This window comes from Lachancea thermotolerans (genome assembly GCF_000142805.1).
Source record: "Lachancea thermotolerans CBS 6340 chromosome C complete sequence".
NCBI classification, from domain to species: domain Eukaryota; kingdom Fungi; phylum Ascomycota; class Saccharomycetes; order Saccharomycetales; family Saccharomycetaceae; genus Lachancea; species Lachancea thermotolerans.
The window spans coordinates 291,149-308,869 of NC_013079.1; the positions used below are offsets into that span (position 1 = coordinate 291,149).

The window sequence follows — 17,721 nt, forward strand, 5'->3', positions numbered from 1 at the left end:
TGGACCGCGAAAAAAAAAAACTTCAGTGTAAAAAAACAAACAGAAGATGCATGGGGAGATGTTGGAATCGCACAGTCAAACAAGCGCGATCCGTCGAAAAATTGTTATAAAAAGTTTAAGAATGGCGAACTAGTATATTGTTCGGGGTCTAGACCCTATCTTGTAACAAGTGTACGCAATCGAAGAATGGCGGGTTCAAAGCTGTTCTTTTTGAGTGCCATCTCTGCTCTGACATCTGTCGTTGCGGCAGCTACCACTGAAAAGGTTGTCTACTGTAACGAAACCTTAGCTGCCTGTCCTGAAGACAAACCATGCTGCTCGCAGTATGGTGTATGTGGTTCTGGGTCGTACTGCTTGGGAGGTTGTAACCCCAGATATTCGCACAACATTACTGCATGTATGCCAATGCCTGTATGCAAAGACTTTCAAACCGTTTTTAGCAACTACAGTGGGGATTTACAATCTCAATACACGTACCTGGGCGATGCTGAGAAGCATGACTGGATCTACGAAGGATACACCATGGATTACGACAAAGAGGATGCTCTAGTTCTTGCGATGCCTAAGAACTCTGGTGGTACTGTGTTGTCTTCAACTAGATACGTCTGGTACGGTAAAGTCGGCGCGAGACTTAAAACCTCTCACGACGCTGGTGTCGTCACTGCTTTCATTATGTTTTCTTCGGTCCAGGACGAAATCGACTACGAATATGTCGGAAACAATTTAACTCAAGTTCAAACCAATTACTATTTTGAAGGTGTCCAAAACTGGACTCATTCCACCAATGTCAGTACCACTGATACCTTCGACAATTATCACCTGTATGAAGTTGACTGGCATGAGGATCACATCGACTGGCTGATAGACGGCGAGGTTAGCAGAACTCTATTAAAGAATTCTACTTTCAACGCTACTTCTGGTGAATACATGTTCCCACAGACTCCTGCACGTATCCAGATCTCTATATGGCCTGGTGGTAATGCCACCAACCCCGTGGGCACTAGGAGCTGGGCTGGTGGTGAAATTAACTGGGACTCTTCAGATATCCAGGACTATGGCTACTACTACGCTCTCTTACAAGGCGTCAACGTGACTTGTTACGATCCCCCTGCCGGAACTGTTAAGAATGGTTCTGTTTCTTACGAGTACATTAGCTCAGAGAACTTTACCCAAAACTACGTTGCCATCACAAACGGCACTACTGTCATGGGCTCAGCTGACGATACCGGGTATAACCCTGAGGACGGCAAGTCTTCATCGAGCTCATCGAGCTCATCGAGCTCATCGCCCGCTGCTTCGAAGTCTACTCAGAAGGGCTCTTCTTCTACGGATAAGTCTTCAAGCACTGAATCAGGTCTCAAAGTCGCCACTGGATCTAGCTCTGTTTCCTCAGCCAAACAGTCTGGATTCGTGCAAAACATTAACAGTGCGTCCAGCTCTGCTACCGGCAAGAGCTCTGCCACGAGCACTGGTAGCTCTGCTACAAGCACTGGTGGTGCTGCCGGTTTGTCATACGCTCCAATTAGCAACAATGGCCTAATGCATATTGCCATGGGCTTGTTCGGAGCAGCATTTGCTTTCTTGTACTAATTAGCCCCAGTCGTATCTTTTTACGCAATGTGTATATACCCCGCAATATAATTTGCGAAACGTAATTCGATATCTACGTTATTCTAATGAATGCTCACTCGCGACATTACGAGAATTTCCCCGCAGCTCTCGCAAGTATCGGACTGAGCGGGCGAATCTGTATTGCTTCGAACACTTTGAAGTCAAGTCCTCCCCAGACTTAATCACAACTAATCTTATCTTAATCATTTCATTAAATAAAGTGGAATCTATAGTCAACTATTAACAAGTGCCGCGTGGAAATAGATTTTATAATAAATATGTTGTCGTAAAGGGCGCTAAGGTCGCATTGCAAAACATTTTAATGCAAGGTTTAGGAAAAATGGTATTACGCAAGCTGCTTATTTGCAGGCCTTAACCATGTAGGTGATCAGGTCGTTTCTGTCCTTCTCCTTCTTCAAACCACCGAAGGCCATCTTGGTACCTGGGATGTACTTCTTTGGGTTTTCCAAGTAGTCAGACATGGTCTGCTCGGACCACTGGACATTCTTCTTGATGTTAGCGTCGGTGTAGGAGTAGCCCTCAGCCTGGCCGGAGTTACGGCCAAAGACACCGTGCAAGTTAGGACCGACCTTGTGTGGTCCGCCCTTCTCGACGGTGTGGCACTGTAGACATCTGGTCTTGAACAGGGTAGCACCCTTCTTCTCGGAACCTTTCTTGTATGGAGCTGGCATTATTCGGAGTTTAGTCTTGTTTCTTGACGGTGGTGTCTAAGAAGAAGCTTTGTCGCTAGCTCTCATGTTTCTGTCCCATATTTATAGCTTTCTCGCAGCAACGGAAACATCGGTGCTCTTTTTTCCATTTCAAAATATGCAAACTTGTCCGCTACAGCGCGATATTCGCGGCGCCCATACTGCTGCGCGAAGCTCTCGCTGCGCCAGTGCCGATCGAAGTTCCCAGTGCAGTAAAATTTTTGAGGAACGATCCGATTGGTTCGTCAACTATGACATGAAGTCACATGAGACGAAACACATCACCATTGACGGATATGCTTTTGTATGGTCTTAGCCGCTGAAGTCCCTCAAGGCATGGGCATTGAAATTTGCACTTTTTGTGTTAACGAAAGCAATGTTCGTATCTCAGATATCAGCTGAGTGCGTACCCTCAAGGACTGGCTCGGCAGTTTGCTAACTCGCAAGCAGCTCGTTCACGCTCGTCTCCATACATTTCAGCAATAAAATGAAAAACGCAGAACAAATCTGTCGCTTCACCACACTGCACATTCACTTAGGTTTTTGAATATCATGACGAAGCTTTAAGAAGCGTCAAAGGGCCTGTGTAAGCGTCTTTTAAACAAGCTGCGGGAGCTGGGGGTTTGTCAAGGGTTCAAGGATATATAAATGACAAACTCCTAATATATACAAATCGATATCACATATAACGAGTACCTCTTGTCGCAGCGAGGCAGCAATCAAGCTTGACTGGGCTTAGCAACCTGGTGTGACGCGTTTTATCCCGTGGAAAACCCTTAATAACCCGCAGCCGATATGAGCTCTTTCCCTTGTAGTTATACAAGTGAGATACAAAGTACAAGTCTTTAGCATTTCGAAAGATCCTCAGATTGACTCTCCACATATAGATGGCATCATGCGAAAGAATATTACTGTAGACGAAGATTTCTAACATAACTAGAAGCCTCAGGGCCCGTAAAACTCGCATAAACAGATGTAAACGTTATCACATATAACGAATATTCACTGATAGACATCTTGTAGCCTCTCATGGACGATCCTATGATATCCTATATCATCGTAGAACCAAGGTTTGAAATGGCATACGCAGCTGTTTTGTTGGACATAGAGGGTACAGTGTGCCCCATTTCATTCGTGAAAGAAAGCTTGTTTCCATTCTTTTTGAAACAGGTTGATACTCTTTGTTCATCACAAGACCTACAGGTACAGCGGCTCTTGACACAGTTCCAAGTAGATGATGTGGCAGGCCATATCCGCAGCCTAGTTGCTCGCGACGTGAAGGATCCGATCCTGAAGCAGCTGCAAGGCCTCGTATGGGAGAATGGCTACAAAGACGGCCAAATCAAAGCGCCGGTCTACGACGACGCCATCAAATTCATCAAAAATTCCGATGTGCCAGTCTACATCTACTCCAGTGGCTCTGTGAAGGCACAGAAACTTCTTTTTCAATATGTTGAGTCACGCAGCAACACGCTAGACTTGCGTCCTTTCATCAAAGGGTACTTCGACATCAACACCTCCGGCGTTAAAACTCAGAGTGAATCCTACGCAAGAATCGCAAACAACGTTGGAATCAAGCCTAATGGCGTGCTTTTCATTAGCGACAACCCTTTTGAACTCGACGCCGCTAAGATTACAGGGATGCAAACTATGTTAGCCGTTAGACCTGGCAATAGCGAGGTGAGGGATGCATTGAAGTACAATCCCGTCACCAACTTCGACGATCTGTAGTGAACAGCATACCGAATTACCGAGGTTTGCATCCTTCGAGAGGAAGGTTAAGACACAAGATGCCTACACCTGGAATTGCCTATATATACAATGCATATTTAGTCAGCATACTCGCTGAAAAGCATGTTTGCGGCTATTTCTTCATTCTTGTCACAAGCAAAGTAGACTTGGACAACAAGAGTTCTTTCAAACCCCAGCTCGCACAACCGCGAGATGGCTTCCTGGTCCTGTGGCGAGATCTCGAGCTGTGGGGCTTGCTCTGCGCCCTCCACATCAGCGCCAGCAAGTGCACCTTCGGCACCGGCTTCCATTCCTGCATCGCCCTCCATGATGCCTTCTGGAAGTGAGCCGCCGACAGCTTCTAGCAGCATACTAATAAACATCTCAGGGTTGGTCATGATTTGCTCGCGCAGCTCGGGGTACCTCGTGCTCAGGCTTTCCAGCAAAGGAGGCAAAGCTTCTGGGTTTCCCGTTACAACCTGTCTTAGAGAAAGAAGGTCTTCCATGGTCAGACCAATGGTGCCTGGAGCGCGGGCACTATCGCCGCCTTCTTCACCACCGGCAGAAGCGGCTGCCTGTGCAAACAAGTCATCAGAAGAGGCCTGCTGCTCCTCATGTTCCTGGGGCTGCTGGGTCTCATGCGATTCTTGTGCTTGGGGCTCCGGCTGTTGCTGTTGCTGTTGCTGTTGCTGTTGCTGTTGCTGTGGCTGCTGGGTTTGCTGTAGATGTTCTGGGATCCCCATGAGTAGGTATTCGACCGCTCTGTCTGGGTTGTTGAAGGCAGCTCTCAAAGCTCTTTCAACCTGTTCGCGGTCGTATCCCATCTCCATAATTCTTTGTACGGTCTCGTCGCGGCGGGAACCAGTCACAAACGCTGGATCAGTGGGAGCTGTAGAAGATGCTGGTGCAGCAGCAGCAGGCGCACTGGTCTGCTCCGAAGTGCCCGCGTTCTCTCCAGACGGCGCAGAAGCCGCTGAACTCGAAGGAGCAGAGGGCTCTGCTGGTTTTTGCTCGGAGGGAGGAACCGTAGTTTTAGTGGTGGTTGATTTCTTCTTGGATATCATGAATATTACTTGGTCGCCATCATTTAGCTTGTAGTCTGCTATCGTGCGGTCATCTTGAAGTATTTTGCCGGAGTAGATGAGTTTGATTTGAGATTCGTCGCAGTCTTTGTTTTCCGCCAATCTCTGCTTCGCCTCACTTATAGTGGAGCCTGAGTCCAGTTCCAGGGCCAGAACCTGCTTTTTGAAGTCCTTGAAGTTGATTTTAACCATTGGTCGGATACTGCTTTTGTCTATGTAGATAGAAACTCAAAATCCTCAGCTCAATTTTGCCACCGGTGGGTGAGAGAACAGTCAAGATTATATGAACTACGTGCATGGTGATGTAACAGCGCAATGACGCCGTTTTAACAATTGGACGCCGAAAAGCTACGAGAAGCCAGAATCTCTCTCAATGAGAGGGTATTCGAGCCTTTGGATAGTAGTACGAAGCCTTTTAACACTTTTCTGGGGACTCTAAGGATATCTAGCGTAAGAAAAGTTGCAGACACAAAAGCTCTCCAGAGCTCTAAAGCGAAGGCACATGCGATAGGGTTTACGAAATCATAGGAGAGGACCTTTTTTCACTAGTCTGAAATCTTTCCTATCTTCTGTATAATCTGGCTATATTAATCGGGATATTCCAAACAGCGGCAAAAACGTACCTTGCCACAATTATGTGAGAGAATGGGTGGACAGTGGATTGAGCCAGTCACCACAGGCTCCTAGAGTACGTGCGCGCGTCGTTTTACAACGTTTCACTTGTAGTTATGCTTTCAGCTTGCCTTGTAAGATCATGTCACTTTTTACCATATTGACATTATAATAGATATTCAGTAATGGGCAGCGACTTATATGATGTGAGAGTGTATGCCTCAATGGGTCTATAATGACTATTAATACACAGGTGAGAGCAAGCAAGAGAAGACCAGGTTTTACCCATGCATCGCAGAGCAAGCTCGGCGATACAGCCTCAGCTGTCGGGGTTGAAATCTAGCTGTTCAACTCCTTGTGGCCGGTTTTTAAGGTTTTTATCAGCTCCTGCTGCCTTCCCTTCGTCCGTGTTTCCTTTGGTATCCTCTTGGGCGCCGGGGTTGCCGCCCGCCTTATCAGCGGGCTCCTTTGGGGCCTCTTTGGAGGAGTCTGAGTCCTTTTTGGCCGCGCCCTGGCTCTCATCTTCCGCCTCGTCGTCGTCCCAGTCCACAACAATCCGACGGTCCAGCACATTAGGGTCTATGTTCTTCATTACCTGGAGTCTCTCCATCTCCCAGTCGTCGCGGACATCGTCGAATGCAACTTGCCACACGCGGTCGTAAAACTCACGGATCTTGTTTTCTTCAATCTTCCGCTTTTCCTCCTCGGCCATCCAGGCCATATGCTTGAGGTCATCGGACGAGGGCTCGTAGATATGCCAGATCACGTAGTGCGGCAGCCCAACGACACTGTATCCCAGCCTGCGCGAGAGCTTTCCGAAAGCCTCGGTCTCGGCGTGCTTCTCGAACGAAAAGGCAGGGAAGTGGGAGCCCGCACGGAACACCTTGGCTTTGCTCAGGATCGAGACACCGCCGATGCCGTCCAGCTCCATCTCGTCCTCTGGGTCGCCCGAAGGATCACGCATGTATGCGAGGTGTGTGCGCCAAGTGGCGTACTCCGGGTAGCCCTCGACAATAACGGAGTCTTCGTCTAGCGATTCCGCGAGTTGGAGCCCGCCCTCGGACTCCTGCCACGAGTTCAGGTCGTAGGGCTGGATGTTGCCCAGCCAGTCGGGCAATGGACGCCAGACGTTGGGGACGATCACGTCGCGGTCGTGGTGCATGAGGTCTTCCAGGATGGTGGGGGGAATGGTCTCGACGTCGACGTCTCTCCAGTAGACCCACGAGTGGTAGGGCTTCAGCGCGACGGAGCCAAGCCAGTTTCTGGCGCGGCCCATGAGTTTTCTACGCGGGCCCTGCGCGGCAAAGCCGTGTCTGTCGGAGAAGGACTGGCCAATGGCCTGGCCGAAGTCCTTCTCGTAGATCTCGATGTTGCCGAAGCGCTGGGTGCGGTCAGGCTTGGACTGCGCCTTCTGCAGGTATTCCAGCAGCACGCCCATCGTGTCGTCGGAGGAGTCGCTGACGAGGAACGAGAGGTCGATCAGGTTGTGCGGGTATGATATGCGGTCCATGTGATCAAAAAACATGGGAAGATGTTCCGCGGCATCACGGAGCGGGACGGTGAAGAGGACGTGATCCCCGCGCTGCCAGCCGTCCGCGTGGCCCTGGTAGTTGCGCAGGTCGTAGTACTGCACGTTGGGCACGTTTTCGAACGACGGGACGTACGCTTTGAACACGACTAGCGGCGGCCAAGCGAGACGTATGGCGCTGTAGTTTCCGAGCAGCAAACGCACCAGAAGGAACGCCGTCAACACCAGACCCGCTATGGACGCCTGGGTTGTGTATTTCATGGCGAAATGCAGAGTGAAGAGCTGGGATTGGAGTGCGATTTGCCGGTGTTTTGTTTTGAATGTTAAGGCGATACCGAGTTTCGAAGGTTTTGAAAAAAATACTTAGCTTGCGTGGAGAGGCCGGGTAAGCGCGCGACGAGCAGAGCGCGACGAGCAGCGTGCGAGAACGGTGCGAGAGCCGTGCGAGAGCGGTGCGTTGTGGGGAGCAGAGAGCGGACGGCGCGAGTGGGAGGGCGGCGCGTCGAGAGAGAGGCCGGGGGTGGAGTCCGGGCGGCGGTCACGTGGGGCGAAACACGGCGAGACCACGTGACCTGACGCGACGGCGCGTGCGAGGTGACGAGGGTTCTGGCCGGGGTATCACGTGGCGACCGCTGCATGTCACGGGGCACGCGCTGGACCCTTGCGTCACGTGATGAAAGCGGCACGTGCCGATTACGTGAGCCAGTAGCACGTGACCAGAGCTGCACTCTGAACACGTGATGCGGTCGTCGTCACTGCGTACCAAGTGACATAGAGCGCGCGGAGCACGTGATCCCCTCGCCGCTGCTCACCGCCGTCGGTCGCCTCCGCCGCTCACAACGCACCGCTCTCGCACCGCGCTCGCCGCATTGACCCTCCCACGCCGCCGGCCCGCGCCATTGGCGCCTCCCGCTCTCGTTTTTGTCCCCTGCGCGGAACACTGACGTTATGCGTCGCGCTCCCATCGCTCGCCTCGCCCGTCTCGCCCGCCAGGCTCGCCAGGCTCCCTCACACACCGCGCCCGCCGCGCCTAAACCCTACAATCCCTAAATTAGGGGCGACGGCTCTCGTCCGCCGCGGCGCTCCTACTGCGATGCTCCCACTGCGACGCCAACTACAACACTACAGACCGCGCAGCGCGCTACCTCCCGCACAGCGCAACGGCGCCGCCCGCCCTCTGGCAACGGAAACATCGCTACGGAAACATCGCTACAGCGGCTACGCTACAACAGCCCACGCGCACGCCCGCACGCGTGCTCGCCTTCCCTTCACACCTTCTCGTCGTCCGCTACCTCCGCTAGCTCCGCAACGCTCGTACCGGCGCTCTCGGGCTGGCTGGCGCACTGCGGTCGTTCTGCCCGTCCCAGTCATAGGTCGCGGGTGTGCTCTGGGCTGTCCCAGGTGTTCGCGGACTTACCCGCACGGACCTACGCCTTCTTCCAGGGCTTTTCACGGCGTTCTTCTCAACATCGCTTGGAACCGATGCAAGCATGATGAAAATTTTTTTTGGGCGATCTGGTGGGTATAAAAGGTTGAGGAGTATCTTGAACGGGCCCTTGGAAGGAAATTAATTTGGAAAGAAGAACAAATCACCCCCAACTCGCAAATCATAACACAATGGCCGAAGAAGAACACACCTTTGAGACCGCCGATGCCGGCTCTTCTTTGACTTTCCCAATGCAATGTTCCGCCTTGAGAAAGAACGGTTTCGTCGTGATCAAGGGCAGACCATGCAAGATCGTCGACATGTCGACCTCCAAGACCGGTAAGCACGGTCACGCCAAGGTGCACTTGGTCGCGATCGACATCTTCACTGGCAAGAAGCTGGAGGACTTGTCTCCATCCACCCACAACATGGACGTGCCAAACGTCAAGAGAACCGAGTTCCAGTTGCTGGACATCGACGACGGCTACTTGTCTTTGATGACCATGGAGGGTGACACCAAGGACGACGTGCGCGCCCCAGAGGGTGAGCTCGGCGACCAGATCCAGTCCGGCTTCGACGAGGGCAAGGACTTGATGGTCACCATCATCTCCGCCATGGGCGAAGAGGCCGCCATCTCTTGCAAGGAGGCCCCTAGATCCGACTAGATGCGCCCGCGCGCTCGCCTCGCGTCTGCGTAGTTGGCCGGCCCCGAGCGCTCGGGGCCCAGTCTTTATTCCAGATCTTTGTACCATGTATTTAAACGTTTAGTTAATCACCAAATGGCCGAGGGCTGTTCACAGGACATGGATAGATAGCTGGAGCCGGAGCTGGCGCCGCTGGCGCGGCCCGCGTCGCTGGCGTCGCGAGTGCCCTCCCCGCCGCGCCCGCGCACATGTGCGCTGCGCCGTAGAACTCTCGTCACACCCCCCATCTGTGCCAGGAAACGCAAGACCCGCCCCTCCTGCTCCCACCCAATGGCCGCTAGCGCCAACGTCGACCCTGTCATAGCGGCCATGGCCGCCGCCGTCGCCTACGGGCGCGAGTCCGAGTCCCCCGAGCCCCACGCGGCCCCCGCCGCGCCCAAGCCCAAGTCCCAGCACCTCGGTGCCAAAAAACGCAACTGGTGCTGGAACTGGTTCGCGCAAGACCCAAACGACAAGCAGCTCGCAGTGTGCGACTACTGCGGCCGCAAAGTGCGCCGCCTCAAGTCGGACCGCGGCTCCCCCAAGAAACTGCTCGAACACCTGCACACTCACAAGATCACCCCTGAGGTCGAGAACCCCGCGCGTTCCTCGAACCCGGCGAAACCAGAGTTCACCGCGGGTGTCCAGTCCTTCTACAAGTCCATAAAGCGCCGCAGGAAGCCAGCGGCGAACAAGACCCAGCCCGCGCCCCTTCCACCGGTCGCCGGAACCGCCTCTACTACGTCGCCGACCAACGAAAGCGATGACATCGCGTCCGACGACAACGCTCTTTCTGCTCCGCCCGTCCCGCCTGAAGGGCCCTCTGCGGTGTCAAAGTTCGCATTCAGGGCCCTCCAGTTCCTGCTAGAGAATCAACTGTACCTGTCTGTCATCTTCTCGTCGTCGTTCGGCGACATTGCCCAGCGCCGCTCCCGGCCAGAAATTGACGCCTTCCTGCGACACCTTGAAGCTGTCCGTGACGCAGAGGGTGACTCCAAGTGCATGAAGGTCCTCACGCACCGCGCTCAGCTACAAGATATGGACCCTAGTTGATCCTAGAGTGCCGCAGTTCTTTCTCTGCATTTGTTTACATCTCCTACTGCATGGCCTCCGTAACTAATGCTAGGTTGCCCGTTAGAGTATTGAAATTGGAAACTTCAATCTTTTCCCATCGCTCAACACCTCAATTGATCGTCGAAACAGAACGCGTCCCTTTAGTTTTCTTATTGCCGCGCAACCCGACTTTCGAAAGCATGGAAAGTATCAACGATACCCCGGATGCTGTTTTTGGCGACAGGGTTCGCCGCTTCCAGGAATTCCTGGATACGTTCTCGAGCTACAAGGATGCCATCCGGTTCGTGCAGCTCCACAACCTGTCAGACCAAGCATTCTCGCAAGACCCAACTAAATTGAAAAGTGAGGTCGAGGGCAAAGTTTCCCAGCGGATCACTGTCTCCCTGGATGACTTGCGGGAGTTCGACAGGTCGTTTTGGGCTGGAATTCTAAATATGCCTGCCCAATACGTCCCTGCGGCAGAACGGGCCCTTAGCGAGACAGCAATGACCCTGGAAGAGTCACCAGCTGGCAATTTGGGCAACTTGCTGGCTCAACAGTGGAAGCTGTCCTTTCGCGGCTCTTTTGGTGCGCATGCTCTATCTCCTAGAACCCTGAACTCCCACCACCTGAACAAGCTCATTTCTGTCGAAGGCATCGTTACAAAGGTCTCACTGGTGAGACCCAAGCTCCTTCGCTCTGTTCATTACGCTGAGAAAACCGGAAGGTTTCACTACAGGGACTATCGCGATGCCACTACCACTCTAACGACTCAGATCCCAACCCCAGCCATTTACCCAACAGAAGACCCAGAGGGTAATAGGCTCACAACAGAGTATGGATACTCCACATACGTAGACCACCAGCGTATCACAGTCCAGGAAATGCCCGAGAAGGCGCCCCCTGGTCAACTTCCACGTTCCATAGACGTCATCATGGATGAAGACCTTGTCGACAAGGCTAAGCCAGGTGACAGGATCAACATCGTCGGCATCTACAAGTCCCTAGGTGGCGGTGGCCTAAGCGCGGGTAGTGGAGGCAAGGACCAGACTGGCGCGCTGTCTGGTTTCAGGACTGTTATACTAGCAAACACAGCATACCCGCTGCACGCAAGGTCTACAGGTGTGGCCGCTAGACAAGCGCTCTCAGACTCAGACATTAGAAACATAAACAAGCTCTCCAAAAAGGACGACATCTTTGACCTTTTGTCCCAGTCCTTGGCGCCCTCAATCTATGGTCATGAGCAGATTAAGAAAGCCATTCTCCTCATGCTTATGGGCGGTGTCGAGAAAAACCTGGAAAACGGTTCGCATTTAAGAGGTGATATCAACCTTCTTATGGTTGGTGACCCATCTACAGCGAAGTCGCAATTACTGCGCTTTGTCCTGAACACAGCATCTCTAGCAATCGCAACAACCGGTAGAGGGTCATCCGGTGTTGGTTTAACTGCTGCCGTGACCATGGACAGGGAGACAGGCGAAAGAAGGTTGGAGGCTGGTGCAATGGTTCTCGCCGATCGAGGTATTGTGTGCATTGATGAATTCGACAAAATGAGCGACGTGGACCGTGTTGCAATCCACGAAGTAATGGAGCAACAGACCGTCACAATTGCCAAAGCAGGTATACACACTACGCTGAACGCACGTTGTAGCGTCATTGCTGCTGCAAACCCAGTCTTTGGCCAGTACGATCTGAATAAAGACCCACACTACAACATCGCGCTTCCAGACTCGCTGCTATCTAGATTCGACTTGCTGTTTGTTGTTACCGACGACATCAATGAAAACACGGATAGAGCAATCAGCGAGCATGTCCTGAGGACACATCGATACTTGCCGCCCGGCTACCTGGAGGGTGAACCAATTCGAGAAGCAATCAATTTGTCCCTTTCGGTAGGTGAAGACACTGAAGCTAACAACGAGGAAGAAGATGATGACGACGACGAGGGTAGGGTGTTTGAAAAATTCAATCCGTTGCTTCACGCGGGTGCTAAATTGGCGAGAAATAAAGGTAACAGACAAGGAACCGAGCTGCCGCAAATTGTGTGCATCCCATTTCTGCGCAAATATGTTCAATACGCAAAAGAGAGAGTTGTTCCGGTGCTTACACAGGGCGCAGTTTCCCTCATTGTCAAGGCCTATACCGAATTGAGGAATGATCAAAACACCAAAAAATCTCCTATCACAGCAAGAACTTTAGAAACACTTATCAGATTATCTTCTGCTCACGCGAAGGTGAGGCTGTCTAAAACCGTTAATCGTGCTGATGCCCGTGTCGCTTCACAACTATTGAGATTCGCTTTACTCGGAGAAGACGATCTAGGGGCCGAGTTTGATACGGATGATAACAACGAAAGGTCGCCTACAAAATCTCCGCGCAAGAGACAGAGAGTGAGAAACGCTACGGCCGCCGCAAGAGACCTACAGTCATCTCCCACTAGAGCTCCGAACTTAAGTACCAGTACTCCTACTAGGACTGACCTAAGGAGAAGATTATATTCAGATGACGAAAGTGAACAGGAGATTCAAGCTTCAGGCATCCAGGAGGATGACGAATTTATGCAACAAGACGAGTCGGATATGACTGCGCTGCCGGCCGACCAAGAAGAAGATCTGCAGCAAAGATTACAGAGGGGGTTACGTGTATCGCCACGGCGCCAAGAATCACAACGGGCGAGTACTCCAGTTACCGAAGACGGCAGACACGTTCTTTTGCCCTCAGAAAACTTCAGAAGTCGGCCAATTCTCGCTGCTGATCAATCGATCGACGACCAGGACCTTGTTTCAGCCGAAGAGATGGCTCCGGGTGCGATTTCCACCAGTCGACTGTCGCTCTTTTCAGGTATTATTGCGCGCTTAATGCAAACAGACCTTTTCGAGGACGAGTCCTACCCAGTCGCATCCCTGTTAGACAAAATCAATGAAGAGCTGTCCGAAGAAGACAAATTTTCCGCTCCTGAATATCTAGCTGGCTTGAAGGTTATGAGCGACAGAAATAATCTGATGGTAGCAGAGGAAAAGGTTTGGAGAGTATAAAACGGTTAACCTAGCGTAAAAGCAAATGTAATTATGCACTAGAAAGTTTTTTCGTGGTAAGAATAAAAGTCTACAGTAGCTGCGTTTCATCATGCCAGGCGTCCTTTCACTGCAAGTAAATGCCAGCTATAACTTAATTCCTGCATCCAAAATCGTAGTCAGGTGACTATTATCATGTTTCCCCGTCCCAACAACTCATCCGCTAAACGAAAGAACAAGAAAGAGATCTAACAGCGGCAGAAGAACCTGCTCGAGCTCAGCTCGACACGAACAGTATATAAACTGATTGGGCATATGCCCTGAATAGTACGAGACTCATCAAAGGAATGCGGCCTTGACCGGTTAAATAATTTTGATTTATAGTGATGTTAACGCTTTCAATGAGGCCAAGATAGACTTATTTTCACATATCAAATCTACCTACGTGTTCTGTTAGTAGTTTGTCGCCTCACCTTCTCGATTTTTCAAAGTTATCTACTTTGCGTTGATCATGATATATATAAAAGTGGCAAATGTTGTAATCGTTTGTTCTACTTGGAAATCAAAGGTGAGTTAAGAAAAGATAATTGACAAAGTAACTGGCCATGGCACCAAGGTCGCCAGTAGATAGTCCGCTTGTCAAGGACTCTCGTCTTTTGATAAAAAAAGATGTTTTCTTCAGACCTTATGTTCTGCCGTTCATGCCGCTATACGCCACCTTTGCACATCTGTATTTTAAGGACTACGAACGTTATATCAGCGGAGGTGAATGGACTTTCGTTTACCTAGGTGGTATCGTGTCACTTAACATCTTGGTGATGCTGCTTCCATACTGGAATGTCAACATCGCCAGCTATTTCAATTACGCCAACGCCTCCAGTCTTGCCGAAGCTTCTTTCATCCTGATCCACACGACTCCCAATAACGGCGCCGACGATATCGTCGAGATTCAGCGTGTACAGGAAGGCGGTCATTTGCAGGTCTTCTTCCAGTTCCAGAAGAAGAGATTTCTCCTCAACGCCGATGAAGGTGTTTTCACAAGTCCCAAATTCGTTGTGGACGAATCCCCTAAGATCGGGGTCTTTCAGGACTGCAAAGGCCACTCTGGCGACTTGACCCACTTGAAAAGATTGTACGGCCCCAACTCTTTCGACATTCCTGTTCCTTCTTTCACTGAGCTTTTCAAAGAACACGCTGTCGCTCCCTTCTTCGTTTTTCAGATCTTTTGTGTCTGTCTGTGGCTGCTTGATGACTTGTGGTACTACTCCCTCTTCAATCTGTTCATGATTATCGCTATGGAGGCTGCAGCAGTCTTCCAAAGGTTAACAACGTTGCGCGAGTTTAGAACTATGGGCGTGAAACCTTACCCAATTCATGTCTTCCGTAACGGTAAATGGTCCTCAGTTGAAACGACTGAACTCCTTCCTATGGATCTTGTTTCTATCACAAGAACTGCTGAAGACAGCGCTATTCCATGTGATTTAGTTCTTTTGGAGGGATCCTGTATTGTAAACGAGGCAATGTTATCTGGTGAGTCCACTCCTTTGCTCAAAGAGTCAATTAAACTTCGCCCTCACGACGATCTTTTGGATTTAGAGGGCCTAGACAAGAACTCCGTGCTGCATGGGGGTACAAAGGCTCTTCAAGTTAACGCTTCCGAAAAGTTGTCTTCGATTCCTGCTCCTCCTGACGATGGAGCTTTGGCAGTAGTCACCAAAACAGGATTTGAAACCTCACAAGGCAGTCTTGTTCGCGTTATGATATACTCTGCAGAGCGCGTTTCTGTGGGAAACAAAGAGGCGCTCTACTTTATTCTGTTTTTATTGATTTTCGCTATCGCTGCCTCCTGGTACGTCTGGACTGAAGGTACTAAAATGGGCAGAATCCAATCCAAACTAATTGTTGACTGTATTTTGATTATCACCTCGGTTGTTCCCCCTGAGTTACCTATGGAGCTTACGATGGCTGTGAATACTTCTCTGGCGGCTTTATCGAAGTTCTACGTTTACTGCACCGAACCGTTCAGAATCCCATTAGCGGGACGGATTGATGTCTGTTGTTTTGACAAGACTGGAACACTAACCGGCGAGGACCTTGTTTTTGAAGGCCTTGCAGGGATAAACGAAGAAAGTGAGAAGGTTGATGCCTTGTCACCAGCCGATGATGCATCCTTGAAGACGACTCTTGTTGTTGGAGCTGCTCACGCGCTTGTACTTTTGGAGGACGGCGAAGTCGTTGGCGACCCAATGGAAAAGGCAACTTTGAAGGCTTGCAACTGGAAGGTTGGTGCTAAAGATACTGTGCAAAAAGAAAATATTGGCAAGATCGAAATTTTACGCCGCTTCCAATTTTCCTCTGCTTTGAAAAGATCTTCTTCTGTTGCTAAGCACAACAACAAAATGTTTGTTGCTGTGAAAGGTGCTCCAGAAACCATTCGCGAAAGACTCACCACGGTTCCCTCTAACTACGACCACATCTACAAACATTTCACTCGCGCAGGATCCAGAGTGCTTGCTCTTGCTTCAAAGGATCTCTCAAACTTATCAAGCAAGCAAGTCGAGAACCTTGACCGTAAAGACATGGAGGTCGACCTCGAATTTAGTGGCTTTTTGGTATTCCAGTGCCCATTGAAGGAAGATGCTACTGAAACTATAAAGATGTTGAACGAATCCTCTCACCGCTGTATAATGATCACTGGTGACAACCCCTTAACTGCGGTTCATGTTGCGAAAGAGGTTGGTATAGCCGAAAGAGAGTGCCTGATCGTTGATGAACCCGTCGATGGATCTAATCACTCTTTGGTTCTGAGAAACGTTAACGAAACGATAATGATGCCATTCAACCCAGAAAGCGACACCTTCGAGCACGCTGAAATCTTTGCTAAATATGACCTTGCTGTCACCGGACATGCGCTGGCTAAGCTCAGTGGACATCATCAACTGAACGAACTCATTCGTCACACTTGGATTTATGCCCGTGTTTCTCCAGCCCAAAAAGAATTTATTCTAAACAGCTTGAAGGATATGGGCTACCAAACTTTGATGTGTGGTGATGGTACAAACGATGTTGGTGCATTAAAACAAGCTCATGTTGGTATTGCATTGCTGAATGGTACAGAAGAAGGATTAAAAAAGCTGAACGACCAACGCCGTATTGACGGCATGAAGGGCATGTACGACAAGCAGTGTCAATTTATGGAAAGATGGGGTCAACCTAATCCACCCGTTCCTGAGCCTATTGCGCACTTGTATCCTCCTGGTCCCTCTAACCCTAACTACCTAAAAGCTTTGGAAAAGAAGGGATTACAGATAACACCCGAAATGAGAAAGCTTGCCGCCGAGGCCGCTTCAAAACCAGTTGTTACGAAAAAAGCGGAACCATCAAATCCAAAGGCTAGCGACTTGGCAGACATGGTTATGGGATCACTTGGAGAAGCCGATGGTGAAGATGCCCCCTCTCTAAAATTAGGAGACGCTTCATGTGCAGCGCCATTTACCTCGAAACTTGCTAATGTGTCTGCTGTTACCAATATCATTAGACAGGGGCGTTGCGCACTTATCAACACAATTCAAATGTACAAAATCCTTGCTCTAAACTGTCTGATCAGTGCCTACTCACTGTCTGTCATTTACCTAGCCGGTGTTAAGTTTGGTGACGGACAAGCCACTACTTCTGGTCTCCTTTTATCGGTTTGTTTCCTCAGTATCTCCCGCGGTAAGCCACTTGAAAAGCTTTCAAAGGAGAGACCTCAACCTGGCATTTTTAACATTTACATCATGGGATCGATTCTCGGGCAATTTGCCGTGCATATTGCAACCCTGGTTTACATCACATTAGAAATTTACAAACTTGAGCCTCGTGAGCCTCAAATCGATCTGGAAAAGACTTTCACTCCTTCGTTGCTGAACACTGGTATTTTCATGATTCAGTTGACTCAGCAGGTTTCAACTTTTGCTGTCAACTATCAGGGTGAACCCTTTAGAGAGAGCATTAGAAGCAACAAAGGCATGTACTACGGGTTGCTTGCCGTCGGAGGTCTGGCTCTTGCAGGTGCTACCGAATTTTCTCCAGAATTGAACGCGACCATGAAGTTTGTACCTATGGAGGATCTTTTCAAGATTAAACTAACAGCCACACTGCTCATAGACTTTTTCGGGAGCTGGGCAGTAGAACTCGTGTTCAAGTACTTCTTCATGGATTCTAAAGCCGCTGATATTGCTGCCCGCGATTGAGTGTTCGCGAAAAAGGTGCATTTTGTAAATTTAACTTTG

At 50.3% G+C, this 17,721-nt stretch overlaps 9 protein-coding genes across 9 annotated transcripts; 6 read left to right on the forward strand and 3 right to left on the reverse strand.

The window, feature by feature from the left end:
- Positions 1-186: 186 nt before the first annotated feature.
- Positions 187-1,590, forward strand: UTR2 (chitin transglycosylase UTR2; the record flags this gene model as incomplete). Its single annotated transcript, XM_002552325.1, has 1 exon — positions 187-1,590. One exon carries the CDS (start codon positions 187-189, stop codon positions 1,588-1,590), a length of 1,404 nt encoding a protein of 467 aa, XP_002552371.1.
- A 380-nt stretch (positions 1,591-1,970) lies between these two features.
- Positions 1,971-2,303, reverse strand: CYC7 (cytochrome c; the record flags this gene model as incomplete). Its single annotated transcript, XM_002552326.1, has 1 exon — positions 1,971-2,303. One exon carries the CDS (start codon positions 2,301-2,303, stop codon positions 1,971-1,973), a length of 333 nt encoding a protein of 110 aa, XP_002552372.1.
- A 1,047-nt stretch (positions 2,304-3,350) lies between these two features.
- On the forward strand, positions 3,351-4,052 carry UTR4 (putative acireductone synthase UTR4; the record flags this gene model as incomplete). Its single annotated transcript, XM_002552327.1, has 1 exon — positions 3,351-4,052. One exon carries the CDS (start codon positions 3,351-3,353, stop codon positions 4,050-4,052), a length of 702 nt encoding a protein of 233 aa, XP_002552373.1.
- Positions 4,053-4,150: 98 nt separating this feature from the next.
- RAD23 (Rad23p) lies at positions 4,151-5,326 on the reverse strand (the record flags this gene model as incomplete). Its single annotated transcript, XM_002552328.1, has 1 exon — positions 4,151-5,326. One exon carries the CDS (start codon positions 5,324-5,326, stop codon positions 4,151-4,153), a length of 1,176 nt encoding a protein of 391 aa, XP_002552374.1.
- A 739-nt stretch (positions 5,327-6,065) lies between these two features.
- ANP1 (Anp1p) lies at positions 6,066-7,535 on the reverse strand (the record flags this gene model as incomplete). Its single annotated transcript, XM_002552329.1, has 1 exon — positions 6,066-7,535. The coding sequence occupies one exon, from the start codon at positions 7,533-7,535 to the stop codon at positions 6,066-6,068; it is 1,470 nt and encodes a 489-aa protein (XP_002552375.1).
- A 1,356-nt stretch (positions 7,536-8,891) lies between these two features.
- On the forward strand, positions 8,892-9,365 carry HYP2 (translation elongation factor eIF-5A; the record flags this gene model as incomplete). The annotated part of the gene is made up of 1 exon (XM_002552330.1): positions 8,892-9,365. The coding sequence occupies one exon, from the start codon at positions 8,892-8,894 to the stop codon at positions 9,363-9,365; it is 474 nt and encodes a 157-aa protein (XP_002552376.1).
- A 309-nt stretch (positions 9,366-9,674) lies between these two features.
- KLTH0C03498g (zinc finger BED domain-containing protein) lies at positions 9,675-10,436 on the forward strand (the record flags this gene model as incomplete). Its single annotated transcript, XM_002552331.1, has 1 exon — positions 9,675-10,436. One exon carries the CDS (start codon positions 9,675-9,677, stop codon positions 10,434-10,436), a length of 762 nt encoding a protein of 253 aa, XP_002552377.1.
- Positions 10,437-10,486: 50 nt separating this feature from the next.
- MCM3 (MCM DNA helicase complex subunit MCM3) lies at positions 10,487-13,471 on the forward strand (the record flags this gene model as incomplete). Its single annotated transcript, XM_002552332.1, has 1 exon — positions 10,487-13,471. The coding sequence occupies one exon, from the start codon at positions 10,487-10,489 to the stop codon at positions 13,469-13,471; it is 2,985 nt and encodes a 994-aa protein (XP_002552378.1).
- A 584-nt stretch (positions 13,472-14,055) lies between these two features.
- On the forward strand, positions 14,056-17,682 carry SPF1 (ion-transporting P-type ATPase SPF1; the record flags this gene model as incomplete). The annotated part of the gene is made up of 1 exon (XM_002552333.1): positions 14,056-17,682. One exon carries the CDS (start codon positions 14,056-14,058, stop codon positions 17,680-17,682), a length of 3,627 nt encoding a protein of 1,208 aa, XP_002552379.1.
- Positions 17,683-17,721: the final 39 nt, after the last annotated feature.